This window comes from Microcaecilia unicolor, chromosome 3 (assembly GCF_901765095.1).
Source record: "Microcaecilia unicolor chromosome 3, aMicUni1.1, whole genome shotgun sequence".
NCBI lineage: Eukaryota > Metazoa > Chordata > Amphibia > Gymnophiona > Siphonopidae > Microcaecilia > Microcaecilia unicolor.
In genome coordinates, this window is record NC_044033.1 from 249,607,751 (window position 1) to 249,623,113 (window position 15,363).

Here is a 15,363-nt window from a genome sequence, read left to right on the forward strand (position 1 = left end):
CATTGGAGGTGCAAATTATTATATAGGATGATATGTTGCATACGTCAAGGAATCAAGTTAGTGCGTCTCTTGGCTACCTTCATAGAGTAGCAATGCACACTGGTCTCATTGCTGTGTCCCTGCAAGTGGAGTTAGAATGGACATCCAGCGGGGAGGGATCCAGACCCCTGAGAGCTCTGAATCATGACCAAAACCAGTCTTTAAGGAAAGCTGGGTGAGGCACGCACCATAGTCATCTTTGATTGTATCTTAAAAAAGAGTCATTCGCTGGTTCATGGCATGCCCTTACTAGTACTACTACTTATCATTTCTATAGCGCTACTAGACGTACGCAGCGCTGTACACTTGAACATGAAGAGACAGTCCCTGCTCGACAGAGCTTACAATCTAATTAGGACAGACAGACAAGACAAGAGATAAGGGAATTACTAAGGTGGGAATGAAAAGTATGGGTACTGAACAAGTGAGTAAGGGTTAGGAGTTAAAAGCAGCATCAAAAAGGTGGGCTTTTAGCTTAGATTTGAAGACGGCCAGAGATGCCCTTGTTGAAATACTTAGGGAAGAAGTTTATCCGTTGCAGAAATAATGTTTCAAAAGGTGGCTTAGCACTTTTTTTTTAGTACTTTTCTAGGATTCCTTTTTTTGAGGTTTGTTTTTTAATTAGTTTGATAATTAGAGAAGTGAACTCTCATGAGTGCAGGAGATTGATGCAAATGAGAAAAGCATTCTAGCTAGCAGAAGAGCTGTTCTTGGATATTGGAGAAAAACCTAGCATCCTCTGCCGGAAGACTGGCTGAGTGGTTGGAGGAGCGATGGAGGTGGGATTGATAGTTGGAAACACTAATCTGAGGCCAAGGTAGGTACTTGGGCTCTTGAAGTATTGCTGAGAACTTGATGTAGTTTGAGTTCCTTCTTATCTCGTAGCCCAGAAGAAGAAGTAGGTTAGGGCTTATTATCATGAATTGGTGTAGAGGCGTTTTCATATTACATTGGCCTCCTTTTTGGCTAACACTGATTTCATTCTTGTTTTGTTAATAGATACGTTAGCACCCAGAATGTATTTTTTCAGTGATAAATAAAATTGAGTGTATTGTTTAGAAAAAAATACATTAAGTTTGTATAAGTATTACTTGTCTTTATTATGTTAAATACCAATAAAACATTTACATCTAAAAAATAGAAGAGGACAGTTGGTAATGTGCTTAAGGTTTTCATAGTTCTTCCTGTTCCGTCTTTTCCCTCTGGGAGGTGATATAGCCAGGATTTCGAAAATGTGCTAAACCGGCTCACCTGGGGCAAGTATGTTTTCTTAGCAGGCAAGGTAACAGGAGCTTGGGAGGGGAGCGAGAGAGAGGAGAAAAAGGAGAGACTTAGAGGACTGCAGGAGAGTAGGAGAAGAGAAATGGTATCTGAGTTGGGTGTAGAGAGTTTGGGACCTGGATTGGCCACTGTTGGAAGCAGGATACTGGGCTGGAAGGACCATTGGTCTGAGCCAGTATAGCTGCTCTTACGTTCTTATGTATCACTATACTTCTTGTACAGTCTCAGTACCAATCAACTAATTCAGCCTGCTCCAAATGACAATGTAAATGTTTTATGCTTAAGAACGCCCCCTGATGCAGGCAAGGTTGCCGAAACGTAGCCCCTGCCAGGTCTTCAATTAAGCTAGTTCCTTTATGGGTCGTCAGTAAAAGTGTTGCTTTCATCCTGCTTTTGGTTGATATTGTTTCTGTTGGATTTGAATATGGCTAGACAAGGGAGCATGACAGACAGGCTCAGGGGTGGCCAATACTCAAAGTGATTTAACCAGCCGCTAACTGCTAATTTTCAACTGTGCTTAACCAGTTAGTGTCACAGAAAATATAACCATTAGCGCCAAACTAAAAACCAGCTATTTTGAGGGCATTCTGGGGGTAGAGTCAACTGGTTCTGATATTCATCACTTAATCAGCCAGGTTAACCACATAAATAGGACACATAACAGTCAGTCTTATCTTTATGCAATAATCCATCGCCGGTTAAGTGCTGGACATGACCCAGCATTGAATTTCCGGATTTAAGGCCACTGGCTGAATTTCGAGCCCAGGATGTCTATTCCAGATGTACAGTGGAGGTGGAGGAGGCACAGATAAGAGTGATTTATGATGGGATGAGTTCCTGAGGAGGGATGTAGAGAGAAAGAAGAGAGGACAGAAGACGTTATGAGCAGCAACAATCAACTGCTTGCCACAGAGTGCAGTCCATTCATTATTCCCTCTGCTCATCACTCAACTAGTTCCTGATCCGATGCTGCTCGGTTTTACTGAGTTGCCATTGCCCAAAAAACATATACCTCATCCAGCAGGAGATCTTTATGTAATTTTTGTTACTCAGTCTCCCTCCCTCATGCTGCCATGGATCCTTTAGCCTGCTGGATTCAGAATATGTCACTATCTGTAATACAGGTTAACCGCAGAGAATAGGAGAAAGACAGTAATTTAGTTCTCTTAGGAGGTAGCAGAAATGATGTGAACCAGTTTCCTTTTGTAGCTCAGGGTTAAATTATGTGGCACATTTGCAAATAAAAATTACATTATTTAATATGTAAAACTGGTTTACATTATAAAAAATAAAATAGCTTACCAGTCTTTTTGTTGTGTCTGGATATTTTTTTCTTTTTTCTTTTGTGCATTTAACTGTTTAAATTTTCATGTTCTCATTCCCTCTTAAAGATGCCTGACTTCCTGAAAACCTCTACCGCTCTCCTTATTTCCCTTCTTCCAGACCTTTTCCTTTACATTCTTCTTGCAGTTTTTCTTCGCTCCAGATTCCCTTGACAGGGTTGAGCCACTCCAGATTTTAGCTCATTGCATGCAGGGACTTGCAGTTCTTATTTCCAATCTGGATTCCCTAAGGAAAAGCAAGACTATAATTCCCTGAATGCAAAGAGTAAAACCTGGACTGGATGAACCCTATTGGGCAAATCTGGAACCAGTTGGTAACCCTGCCAGATGACAAGGTCTCTGCCTCAGTTGCACTCCCTTCCACCTCATCATCTAAATTCTCATCCCCTCACCCAGCTATCCTCTCCTTCTTTACTAACTACCTATAGCTTCCTCCAGCACTCCCCCCCGTCCTCTATCTTCAGTTCTGTTCCCATATCCTTTCCCTCTTCTCCTTCCAAGCCCAGTCCTCCCCTGGTCATCAAGAGAAACGGTGGCAGTTCATCGTATGAACTGTGCTGGACAGCTTAGTGTGGGCAGTTCAAAGACCCCAGGCAACAGAGGACTGAAGTGGCATTCCTTCTTGTAGCTTTTGTGTTGTAGAGGACAATCCTAGATATTGGCATCTCATTTTAGGCACTGCAAGGGGGTGTACTTGGTGGCAATTTTGTACCAGCTTAGAGCATGCCTAAGCCGATATAGAAATACCAGCAGAAAGCCCTATTGGTGTGCCAAAAGTTTGCATGCCGCACTGCGTCAACATATGCCAGCCATTGACCTTTTCTAAGTGGGTGCAGCTGTGTACGCAACTGGTAATATTATATAAGTTGCGCGCATGCCTTCCTGACAGTTGCACACTAACAGCCCTGATTCTATAAAGGTTGCCCAAATGTGTGTATGGATCCCAGATCGATGCCCAAAATAGTTAACGAGCTCCAATTCTTTAATTATTGGAGCTAAGAAGCACTTAAAGTAGGCACTAATTGTGATTTGGGTGCCTAAATTGGATCATGCACAACTGAAAAGGAGGTGTGGCCATGGGAGGGCCATTCGCAAACGTTTCACACAGTGTTATAGGATAGCCAGGATTTGCACCAGGTTTCAGCGGGCATAAGTTGAGCACCAAATTCAGCACTCTACCTATATATAAAAAAAACTCATCCCAAAGCGCTCTTTATAGACTGGCATTGAGCACCAAATTTTCAGCGTCGTTTATAGAATCTGGCCCTAAGCGATTTGGGTGCACTGTTTCATAGAATAGCGCCTAGCTTCCAGTGGCACGCATAAACGCCTATAACAGGCACACAGTTGGTGCCTTAATTTAGGTGCTGGGTTATCAAATTTCCTTTTTAGTGATTAACCAAAAATAAAAAGGCAGAGAAGGAGAGCCATAATTTTCAGGCAAAACAAAGAGGCAGGAAGGGTGATGAGTAGAAGAAGGTGGTCCAATTGATTAAAAGGTGGTGATTAAACTTTATTTAGCTATATGAAAGAAAGGCAGAAAATGAATGAGGGATATGTAGATAAAGGGAGAAAGTTGGTTTTTGGAAAGAGGGACTGCTTGCTGTTTACAGAAGGAAGGGGAAAGGCTTGGGACCTAAGGGAGGAAATAGCATTGGAAAATGGAAGATGGTTGTAAATCCAGTTATAGAGGTGAAGGTACCAGAAGACAGTGGATAATTTGTGAGTTCTTCCATAGAATTTTGAATGAAGATAACTCACAATGTGAAACTATACCGGATTCCTGCACTTTATGTCAAAATCATATATGCTATATTCTGTTCGTGTTACTCTATTGTATTTTTGTACACTTTTTAAAAACTAAGATGATAAAAAAAATGGTCTGAACATTATGGTTACAGAAGTCATGAAATTAAATGTTATGGATGCCCCTAGTAACCCACTTAACAAGGATTTGGTCAAATACAGTATACAGGACAGTATATGGTGGCTTTGTGGCGCATTTTCAAAACATTTAGACTTACAAAGTTCCATAGGTTACTATCAGGCTTATTTTCGAAAGAGAAGGACGTCCATCTTTCGACACAAATCGGGAGATGGGCATCCTTCTCCTAGGTCACCCAAATCGGCATAATCGAAAGCTGATTTTGGGCGTCCTCAACTGCTTTCCGTTGCGGGGACGACCAAAGTTCATGGGGGTGTGTCGGAAGCGTGGCGAAGGCGGGACTGGGGCGTGCCTAACACATGGCCGTCCTCTACTGATAATGGAAAAAAGAAAGGCATCCCTGACGAGCACTTGGGCGACTTTACTTTGTCCATTTTTCTTACGAACAAGCCTCAAAAAGGTGCCCAAACTGACCAGATGACCACCGGAGGGAATCGGGGATGACCTCCCCTTACTCCCCCAGTGGTCACCAACCCGCGCTCCCACCCTAAAAAAAAAAACTTTTTAAATATTTTTTGCCATTTATGTATAATGAATTTGTCGGTTGTGTTTAACATTCTTGACCATCAATAAAAACTGTTGAAAGATAAATATTTTTTGCCAGCCTCAAATGTCATACCCAGCTCCATAACAGCAGTATGCAGATCCCTGGAGCAGTTTTAGTGGGTGCAGTGCACTTCAGCCAGGTGGACCCAGGCCCATCCCCCCACTACCCGTTACACTTGTGGTGGTAAATGTGAGCACTTCAAAACCCACCAGAAACCCACTGTACCCACATCTAGGTGCCCCCCTTCACCCCTTAGGGCTATGGTAGTGGTGTACAGTTGTGGGGAGTGGGGGGGGAGGGGGGTTGGGGGGCTCAGCACACAAGGTAAGGGAGCTGTGCACCTGGGAGCAATTTCTGAAGTCCACTGCAGTGCCCCTTAGGGTGCCTGGTTGGTGTCCTGGCATGTGAGGGGAACCCGTGCACTACAAATGCTGGCTCCTCCCACGACCAAATGCTTTGGATTTGGTCGTTTCTGAGATGGGCGTCCTCTGTTTGTAATCGCCGAAAATCGGGGATGACCATCTCTAAGGTCGACCTAAATTTCGCGATTTGGGCGTCCCCGACTGTATTATCGAAACGATAGATGGACTCCGATTTTGTTTCGATAATACGGGTTTCCCCGCCCCTTCGCCGCGATGCCCTGCGAGGACGTCCTCAGGAAAACTTGGGTGCCCCTTTCGATTATACCCCTCCACGTAACTTTGTAAATGTGACTACTTTGAAAATGCACCTGCACATATCATATTACCAGTACATGTGAATATCAGAAAACACCTTAAAAACAGAGCAAAATGGTAAGTGTTTTATTATTTGTTATTGCTTGTGTCCTTGTGGTATTCCATGGGCAGGCCGATGTAGCCCCAATAGAGGAACGGATGAAGGAGAACAAGTTCGAGAGCTGGGAGGACCTCTGCATCTTTCTGGACACCTGGTGCAAGGAGAACAAGGTGGAGCTTAGTCTGTGCCAGTCCGAGGCCTTGACCACGGAGGACATCCGTCAGTACCCAGGGGGTGCTGAGCGGGCATGGGCCTTGAAGTACAGCAGTGTGCAGCTGGACTGCAGCAGCTGCATCAGGTACAGTCAGTGGATCCAGTGGGGAAGGGATGGAAGGGGAAAAACAAGGAAACTCTCTTGCTCATAGGACAGGTAGCCAGGAAGATGACTTCCCATGTTCATCTTCGAAAAGGAGGAGGAACCAATTTTAGGAAACAGATACTAGAATGTGATGGCAAATAAAGACCACAGGACTCGAGTGCGGTATCACAGACACTGCTTGATCAGTGTATTGTAGTAGGAAAAATGGGAAGTTTATTATTACTAATTATGGGATTCTCATCATATAGTCACTGAAACTGAGGCAAAAGAGAGAAAGTGATGTGCCCACAGGCCAGCAGTAATAGAGTTGAGGGTTACATCTGAGGCACGGGGAGATAATGTGACTTAGCAAAATCAGTAGAGATGGGCACTTCCCATGTCATTGCAAATGACAGTCCATCCCTAAAAATGAAGAATCTGAATTAAGACACAGGGAAGATACTGTGGCTTCCCTGAGGATTGCACAGAATGAACAGAAGCCAGATTAAAATTGAGGCATAGGGTTGGCTCAGTTGCAGTTGGGTTCAATTTCCACTGCATTTCCTTCTGACTGTGGACAAGTCACTTAACCCATTGCCCCAGGTACATAATAGGTACCCGTATATAATATATAAAACCACTTTGATTTCAACCACAGAAAGGTGGTATATCAAATCCCAACCCCTCTCCCTTTTCCACATGAAGGGTCTCTGGTTTGATTTGTGAATAAAAGTTTCCACACTCCCAAGCAGCTGGAGCTAGGAATACTTCAAAGGCAGCAGTCACAGCCCCTAGGCAACACCCAGAAGAATGAGATCTATTCTTTGAGATCACCAAGGACAACACTGTGTAATACATTTGGTTAGCAGCAGGAGTCTATGCTAGAAAGTTCCAGGACAAGTCCTGGCACAGGGCCCCTTAGATCAGTTTGTTATTGCAGTGACTGGGCTGGGGATGGGGAGGGAAATTCCTGGATAGTGAAAGCTGATTTTGATTGGAGTTTGAGCATGAAAGAGAAGAAAGGATAAACTAGTATCAACATTTTAAATAGCCTCGGTTCTAACCACACGGTGAAGTTACACTTATGATTTAGCACTTTGCAGAATTCAATGTGCTGCACATAAATTTGCCAACCACAAATACCCCTTCCCCAAATCATGCCTCAGCTTCATAAATTGAAAAAGTTGAATATTCTTGCAAGTTCCCACAACTTTCCCAGCTTTTAAAAATCACATACCTAGCTGTTTCCATGTAATTAGGGGGACACACACACATAGTGCTACATATACAGATATCAATATAATCTAATAAGCTTCTCTTCTAGTAGAACCAAGAATAAGAAATCATACCCAGAATCGCACAGATTCCATAGTCCAGGTGGAGGAGTTTATTATGTGTCCTCTGAAAACCAATGCATTTTTCCCTTGAGTTTGTCAACAGCATAACATAACAGCTGGTTGAAAATAGCAGCTATTAGAAGGGCAGTTCTCGTCCCCTGGCAACAATACGCTCTTCCAGTGTCACGGGCTGATCATTGGGCTGGTATACCTGCCGATAGACTTTGGCCTTCTTTTCAGTTACCCTCCTCTGGTGCAGTTAAATTCTTCCTTTCAAAGTATTCCTCATCCCATTGTATCCTTAATGCTGTCGCAAGTAATCTTCTGAAGAATGCCCCTAGCTTATCCATTGAACTTCTCAGGGAACATATCTTTTTTGTTTGCTCAAGGCCTCTTTCCAGCTGAGAGGGGTTCTATAATTTTAACAACTATTCCTAAAACTTCCTCAGGCTCATTGAGTGACGTTGCCAACTACAGGCCAAGTGCTTCCATCCCCTTGTTGGTCAAGGTGATGGAAGGAATTGTAGCAGCCCAGCTCTCGACTCTTTCCAGCTTTCGTCTCCTGCATGTGTCGCAGTCTGGCTTCAGGCCCTGCTATAGTACTGAGACTGTTTTAACCACTTTAGTTTCTGCCTTCTGGAAGGAAATTTATTTAGGCAACAAGGTCCTGGTTATGCAATTTGACATGTCAAGTGCCTTTGATGTAGTCGATCATGATCTTTTGTTAAATTTACTAGACCAAATTTGGGATTTGGATTTTACTCTTACAGAGTAAAAATGTCGGGTCCATTATCATCACCTTCGTTTTCAAATTGTTGTGTGCCGCAAGGCTCACCACTATCTCCAATATTATTTAATGTCATGATGGCTCTGTTAGGGGGGAGACTTCAGTCAATGGGATTCCATTCTTTTATCTACGTGGATTTATTTATTTATTTTATTTTTTGTTACATTTGTACCCCGCGCTTTCCCACTCATGGCAGGCTCAATGCGGCTTACATGAGGCAATGGAGGGTTAAGTGACTTGCCCAGAGTCACAAGGAGCTGCCTGTGCCGGGAATCGAACTCAGTTCCTCAGTTCCCCAGGACCAAAGTCCACCACCCTAACCACTAGGCCACTCCTCCACTCAAGGTGTCACTATTCCTTTTTGAGGTGATATCCAGGGAATTCTATATAGAATTAAAGCTGGCTTGATTTCGTGGAATCCTGGGCCTCTGAATTCAGGCTTAAATTAAATTGAGAGAAGACTAAATGTTTGGTAATCCTGTATAATAATTTGCACCTCCAACATTTCATCGCTGTTTGGCTTCCTGGGTTCGTAACATCTCATGACGTCAGCCAGCCTCCAGCGTTCCATTCCCCCTCACTGCCCCGCCCTCACGTCAAAATGTAATGACGTCAGAGGGCGGAACAGTGAGAGGGAAGGGAACGCTGGAGGTGATGTCAGGATGTTACCAACGGAAGGGAAGTCAGCCAGGCCAGCCAGAAAACGATGAGGTACAAAGGAAGAGAAAATCGTGGCACATCGAGGGGAGGGGAGAGTAGAATCGATGGACATGGATGGGATGGGAGGAGAGAACAGGAGAGAAGAGAATCACAGGACACGGATGGGAGGGCAGGGAAGAGGAGAATCGCTGGACGTGGAGGGGAGGTAAAGGAAGAATCGCTGGACATGGAGGGGAAGGCAGGGGAGAGACAAAAAAATCGCTTACAAGAGAGAGAGCCTATGGCCCGTTTCATTGTTGAGGAAACGGGCTGGGTTCCACTAGTAACTAATATGTTTTACCATGATACCTGCAGCAATTTTAGCATTGACTGTGTTTCTTATCCTTTGGATTCCACTCTAACAGTTTTAGGGGTTGTTGTTGATCGGCACTACTTAACCTTTGAATCTCAGGTATCCTCGGTGGTTACTAAATTACTTTGGAAGCTGAAGCATATTAGGCCCATTTTTTCAATTGATCTTTTCAGATTACTTGTCCAATCTCTTGTTTTGACCCAATTTGATTATTGTAATTCTGTCTATGCAGGGTGTAATGTGTTTTAAGGAAACTGCAAACTGCTCAGAATCCAGGGGCTAGACTTGTCATGCATGTTCCACGCTTTGAGAGGGCTACTCCTTTGCTGATACATTTGCATTGGCTTCCCAATAGGGCCAGGATTGTATTCAAACTCTGAGCTCTCATATTTCAGATTTTGTATGGTATTGCCCCTTGTTACTTTGCCTTCTTGCAATTCAGTCTTTGGTGCAAGAGAGTACCTGTGTCTTCATGTTCCTACCTGTAAGACAGTAGTTTATAAATCTATATATTCAGCTACTTTTTCATATCAGGGTACTACATGGTGAAATTCCTTGCTGAAGAATATAAGATCCCAACATGATTATTTGTTTTTTTTGTAAGTTTTTGAAATTGTTCCTTTTCAAATATTTTCTGTCAGTTGATCCTGGTGCCTAATTTCCCCCTTCCATTCTCCCCATTATGCCTTATTATTGAATTCTTTATATATTTACGATTCTTTCCTTAGTGATATGTGTGGGTTTATGTATTTTGTTTCATATTTTCAAATGACTTCTTTTTAGCTTGTTTTGAACTCGAAATTGTATGGGACAATGTGGAGTATAAATGGCATAAATAAATAGACTGACGTTAAAGAAGCAGCCTGACTGGCTAGGTTGCTGATCCATGCCAAAGATCCCTGATTCAGTCTGGAGTTGGGCCGACTTCTCTCCAAGTTGACTGGAGCTGACTTTGCTGCAGAGGTGGTGTTCACAGTTCTCCCAGAGGAGGGAATCAAGGTCATTGTTTGAGATCGGTGCCTTATCCAGTCTGCCCATCCATGCCATCTACTGTTCCTTCCTCTCTTTTAGAGATCCTATGTACTTGTCCCAAGCTTTTTGAATTCAGATACAGTCTCCGTATTCACCACCCATGAAGAAGTATTCCTTTGTTTCCTTTTGTTTTCATCCTATGCCCCCTCGTTCCAGAACTTCCTTTCAGTTGAGAGACCCACCTCCTGTGCATTTATGGCTGAAAAGATCAAGCATGCTGCGGTGTTTTACACTATCTAAATCTTTTTCAGGAGGTTCTTCTGGCAGCCTGCATAACTGCTGTTACAGTAGTCAAGAGTTGACAAAATCAGACTTTGGACAATAAGCCTAAATATATAAAAGCCTCTATATTCTGATTTTCCTAAGATTTTTCATCATAAGAAAAGACTCCTTGATTAAAAAATGCACACGAGACTCCAATGATAGTGACCCAGATAAGTCGACCCCTAATATCTTAATAGTATTCTCAATTATGAAATGCTGATCACATGATTTCAACAAACTATCATTACATACATCATTTGATTGACCTAGGAGTAGGAACTTAGTTCGATCTCCGATAAGCTTTAAAGAATGAGTATTAATCCAAGTTTCCAGAAGTGTCATACATTCTTTTATTCAGTGTCCCACCACCCTATGCTTTGTGTAATTTTACTTTGTAAACCGCTGAGACCTTTCTTGAGATAGCGGTATATCAAACGTATCAATAAACAAACGTGCAATAAGAAAAGAGCTCCAACTTAAAATAGGAAAGATACCATACATCTAAGAACCATGCACACCTAAACACGACTCTGGTCAGCAGAGAAAGAGCCTAATGTGCTGCACTGGAACTAAAGCACAAATAGACTTAGAAAGGCATCCTAAAAAAAACCACCACCTTCAACAGGCAGTGCAGAGCCCCTGCAACAGTACCCAGAGGATGGAAAACAATCTGAAGCACCCAAGTGCTGGCCAGGTTGGAACCAAAAGCTAATTTAAGAAAAAAATGGGGTTTGAGAAGAGTATTAAATAGAGGAAAAGGAAGTTCTGATTGAAAGGGTGGTGGGAGGTCATGCCAAAGTTTCGGGGCCAGGGGTGGCTCAAGACCTTATCCCTCCCCCTCATAGTCCAGCATCCCTTCTTCCCTTCCTTTCCCTACCCCCTAATAGTCTAGCATCCCCCTTGCCTTCTAACCCCCCCCCCCCAATAGTGCAGTATCTCCACGTACCGTAAAACCCACCCTATAATCCATCATCTCACCTTGCTCTCCAACCTCCCCCAATAACCAGTATTTCTTCTTGCCCTCCAACCCTGCCATAGTTCACCATTTCCCCCTGCCTTCTAACCCTCCAATAGTAGTTTAGCATTCCCCCTTGCCCTCTAACACCCCTCATTGTATAGCATCTCCACCCTTCCCCCCCCCCCCCCCCCCCAACCCTGAGGATCTCGCCTTCCCTACCCCAGTGTCCACCGTCGGCTTCTTTTCTTTCCTTCCTCCTGCCGGGCCTGTGCTGCTGCTTCCGCAGATCTCCCTCATCTGGGGATGAAGGGAGAAGTGGATCAGCACCATTGCAGGATCTTTAACCATAGACCTGCATTAAAATGCTGCCACCTCCTACTTGCCTTCTGGCTCAGGACTTCCTGTTGGGGGCTGGGGTGAGATATGACAATGCTGTAACACAGGCCTGTGGTTAAAGATCTCATGTCGCTGCTGACTCCTTTGGTCCTGGAGGGAGGGAGTCAGGAAAAGGGAGAAGGACATTCTGTGCTCCTTCTGCTCAGCCACCCTCCAAATGTTGCTGCCCTAGGCAGATGCCTCGTCTGTCTAGTGGCAGGGCTGTCCTACCTCAGCTTGGTGAAGAGATGAGTAAGAGAAGATATGGTTGAGATCTTGAGTGATGTAGAACAGATAAATAAGCAACAATCATTTCCTACTTCAAATAGCACAAGGAGAGGGGACGTTTTGTGAAACTAATATGTGGCATATTTAAAACAAATTGGAGGAAGTATTCTTTCACGGCTCAAAGCTATGAAATTTGTTAGCAGAAGTGGTGGTCAGAGTAGTTAACATAACTGAGTTGAAAAAAGGTTTAGATTACTTCCTAGTGAAAAGTCCATAAACCTTATTAGTTATGTAGTCTTGGGTCAGCCACTGCTTTATCTCTGGGTATAAGCAAGGAGGGACATATTTATTCCTTAGGATTTTGCTTGGTTACTTGATTCGGTCCCTGTCAGAGACGATGCTAGTGATGGCCCTTGGTCTGATCTTTAGTAAGACACATCTTATGTTCTTATGTAATACTTTATTTCTCTGTAGTTGTGATGTGGATATTGAGGTGATGGGCAGAGTCATTAGTGATGGTGGCTGTGGTAATGCTTTGTGTCTGTCTATATTATCTCCTTTTTCTGTTGAGTCTACAGCAGTTGAATCTGGTGGTCATGGCACATATGTTGTGTGCTGATGAGTTCATTAGTGATTTATGATTGTGGTCTAGAGAGGAGATGTAATGAGGTGTTAAGACTGAGATGGGTGGTGATGGTCATGCATTTATCAATTCATGATAAATTTGTAGATAGCAAGAAAGGAACATTTAAATGCAGTTCATGTTTTTATGTGCTCCATTTATTTCTAGCAAGAGCTGTCCAGCTTTCATACAGCTGAAACTGTCTTCTGAAGAGGACAAGCTTATTGTTGCCGACATCAACCTCCATCACAACCACAACTGGTGGGGTATGGATGTCCCGCTTCAGGTGAAGAGATCCAGAGGGAAGCATCCACAGCGCTCCCCAGCAAGCATAGCGAATGACATCTCTTCCAAGTTTCTAGAACCGAGTGACCTAAAAGAACTCTTAAGTTTACGCTCCACTGTGTTTGAGGAACGAACCCATGTCCTAAAGGAGCTGGCTGCTCTCTTTGTTTCTGATCCAAATACAAAAGTCAAATTAGTGTTTTTTGAGGACAAACTTCTAATCAAGAGCATCTTCCTCATGCTCTCTAACATGCAGGATGTTGCCCTGAAGTCTCCCAGGCACCTATTCGTGGACTTCATCTCCTCTTTTGTTCCGGGCTACGATTTCTATACTGTCTTCTGTGAAGAAAAGGACCTGGCATGGAAGGCATGTGCATGGTGTTTTACAAGGAAAGGTACAGCTGATAATTTACGGTTCATTATGGTCTCCATTTTTCAGAGTATCCCCACCTTGAAAGTTCAGGTCAAAGAAATCATGGTTAATCCTGATATCCTTGATGCTATAGACTTAGAAGTCTTCATACCTCGAGCCTCAGTGAGGTACTGTATGCCGCTAGTTTTGGAGACCTTGTGCCAAAAGGTATCTCATCTGGATAGCTCAACAAAGGATCAAGTAAAAAACATTCTGTACATCATGGCCCATACACCATCACTCAAGATCTATAACCAGTATCTAGATGAGCTGAAGGCCATTTGTCCTGCGGAGATCTTCCAATACTATCTTGAGACCTGGCACCCATGCAGGAACATGTGGATGAAAAAGGACGACAGGACTCAAGATGCAGAAAGGAGCATAGGAGCCTCTTTGCATACTGCTCATCAGGCCCTGCTGGACCAGGTGGGCTGCCCACCCTCTTTGCACCACGGTCTTCAAGTGGTCCTTAGCAACAGCAAACCATTGTTGGCCATTACTGAACCTTTCCAGGAGCTTAGTTCCAAATCACATGTGACTTCATCAGACATGAAAGAGGTAACTTTTTTTTTTTTTTTCACCATAAGACTGAGCTGAATACATTTTTGCTAGGTTTGGATATGTGATGCACCAGAAAGAGCAGGTTAATAGTTTTTACAGCATCACTGTGCATATAGATTGTTGAGTATCCAGTTAACAGGTGCTAATGCATGCACGTAATCTGATCTCCTGTTAAACCAGTTAAGGAAGGAAATGTCAGCATTATATGTTTATTCAGTTGAACCCTCAACAAGCTAACCACATTTCTATAATTATCTCTTAGTGTCCGTCTAGCATTTAAGTTAAATAATCTAATCAGATTTCCATGAAATAAATTATACAGATTAAAAAAAAACTTCATATTGATCATGGAACCACTATTACATCCAGTCAGCTAGCTTCATTGAATGTTTGCTTCCCTTTCCTTTTAAGATTATGGTCAATTTAGTGATTTACATGAAAAGTACAGGTAGAAACAAATGATGCATAGCTTCCCCCATCTGTTTTGTTTATTTAGTTAGTTAGTTAGTTGTGATATTAATATCCCACATTATCCCAAGAATTTTCAAGATGATGCACAATCTTCTAGTTCTGGATATTGTGAAAGATGTCATGTTGACTTGTAGGAAATGATTAGCTAGACAATCATATTATCCGACGCAGAGAAGATTTGAAAAGTGGTGTATTTAGTATGGGCAGAATCTTTTTAAGTGCACTGTTCCCATCTGTTGTCAGTGAGAGTACATCTTAGTGCTTTGGCAGCATTCCATGATGAGTGTATAAAAGACCTATATTTAAACATCTCCTTTTAAGAAGGGTTTATGAGATGCCTATTAAGGAATCAACTCTACCCCGGGACTTTAATTTGGTTCTCCAACAATTGATTAAATGAATTAACTTTTTAACCATTGTTACACTCAATGTGTAATTAAAATCTGGAATTTGTTACCAGAGATTGTGTTAAAAGCAGTTAGCTTAGCAGGATTTTAAAAATGTTTGGATAATTTCCTAAAAGAAAAAAATCCATAAGCCATTATTAAAATGGATGAGAAAATTCACTGCTTAATTCTAGGATAAGGAGATAAAATCTGTTTTACTCTTTTAGGATCTTGCCAGGTACTTGTGACCTGGATTAGCCATTGTTGGAAACAGGGTACTGGGCTTGATGGACCTACAGTCTGTTCCAGTATGGCAATGCTTATGTTCTTATTTTTTGTTACAAAGAAATTTTTATCTTTGAAAACCTTTTGAACTTTTTCTCTTTTGCAAATTTATATGTTA

General features: G+C 42.7%; 2 protein-coding genes across 4 annotated transcripts in view; both read left to right on the forward strand.

Moving 5' to 3' along the window:
- LOC115464593 overlaps positions 1 to 13,042 on the forward strand; it is a 40,357-nt gene extending 27,315 nt beyond the window's left edge. Inside the window, exons 9-11 of the mRNA XM_030194956.1 lie at positions 6,004 to 6,230; positions 12,698 to 12,750; positions 13,014 to 13,042. Of these exons, the coding sequence (XP_030050816.1) occupies positions 6,004 to 6,230; positions 12,698 to 12,750; positions 13,014 to 13,042 (309 nt within the window). The remainder of the gene's footprint in view (positions 1 to 6,003; positions 6,231 to 12,697; positions 12,751 to 13,013) is intronic.
- A 15-nt stretch (positions 13,043 to 13,057) lies between these two features.
- Positions 13,058 to 15,363, forward strand: part of LOC115466454 — an 89,182-nt gene continuing 86,876 nt past the window's right edge. For all 3 annotated transcript variants that reach the window (XM_030197677.1, XM_030197678.1, XM_030197679.1), the window contains exon 1: positions 13,058 to 14,100. In XM_030197677.1, coding sequence (XP_030053537.1) covers positions 13,114 to 14,100 — 987 coding nt within the window. In that variant the 5' untranslated portion in view covers positions 13,058 to 13,113. The remainder of the gene's footprint in view (positions 14,101 to 15,363) is intronic.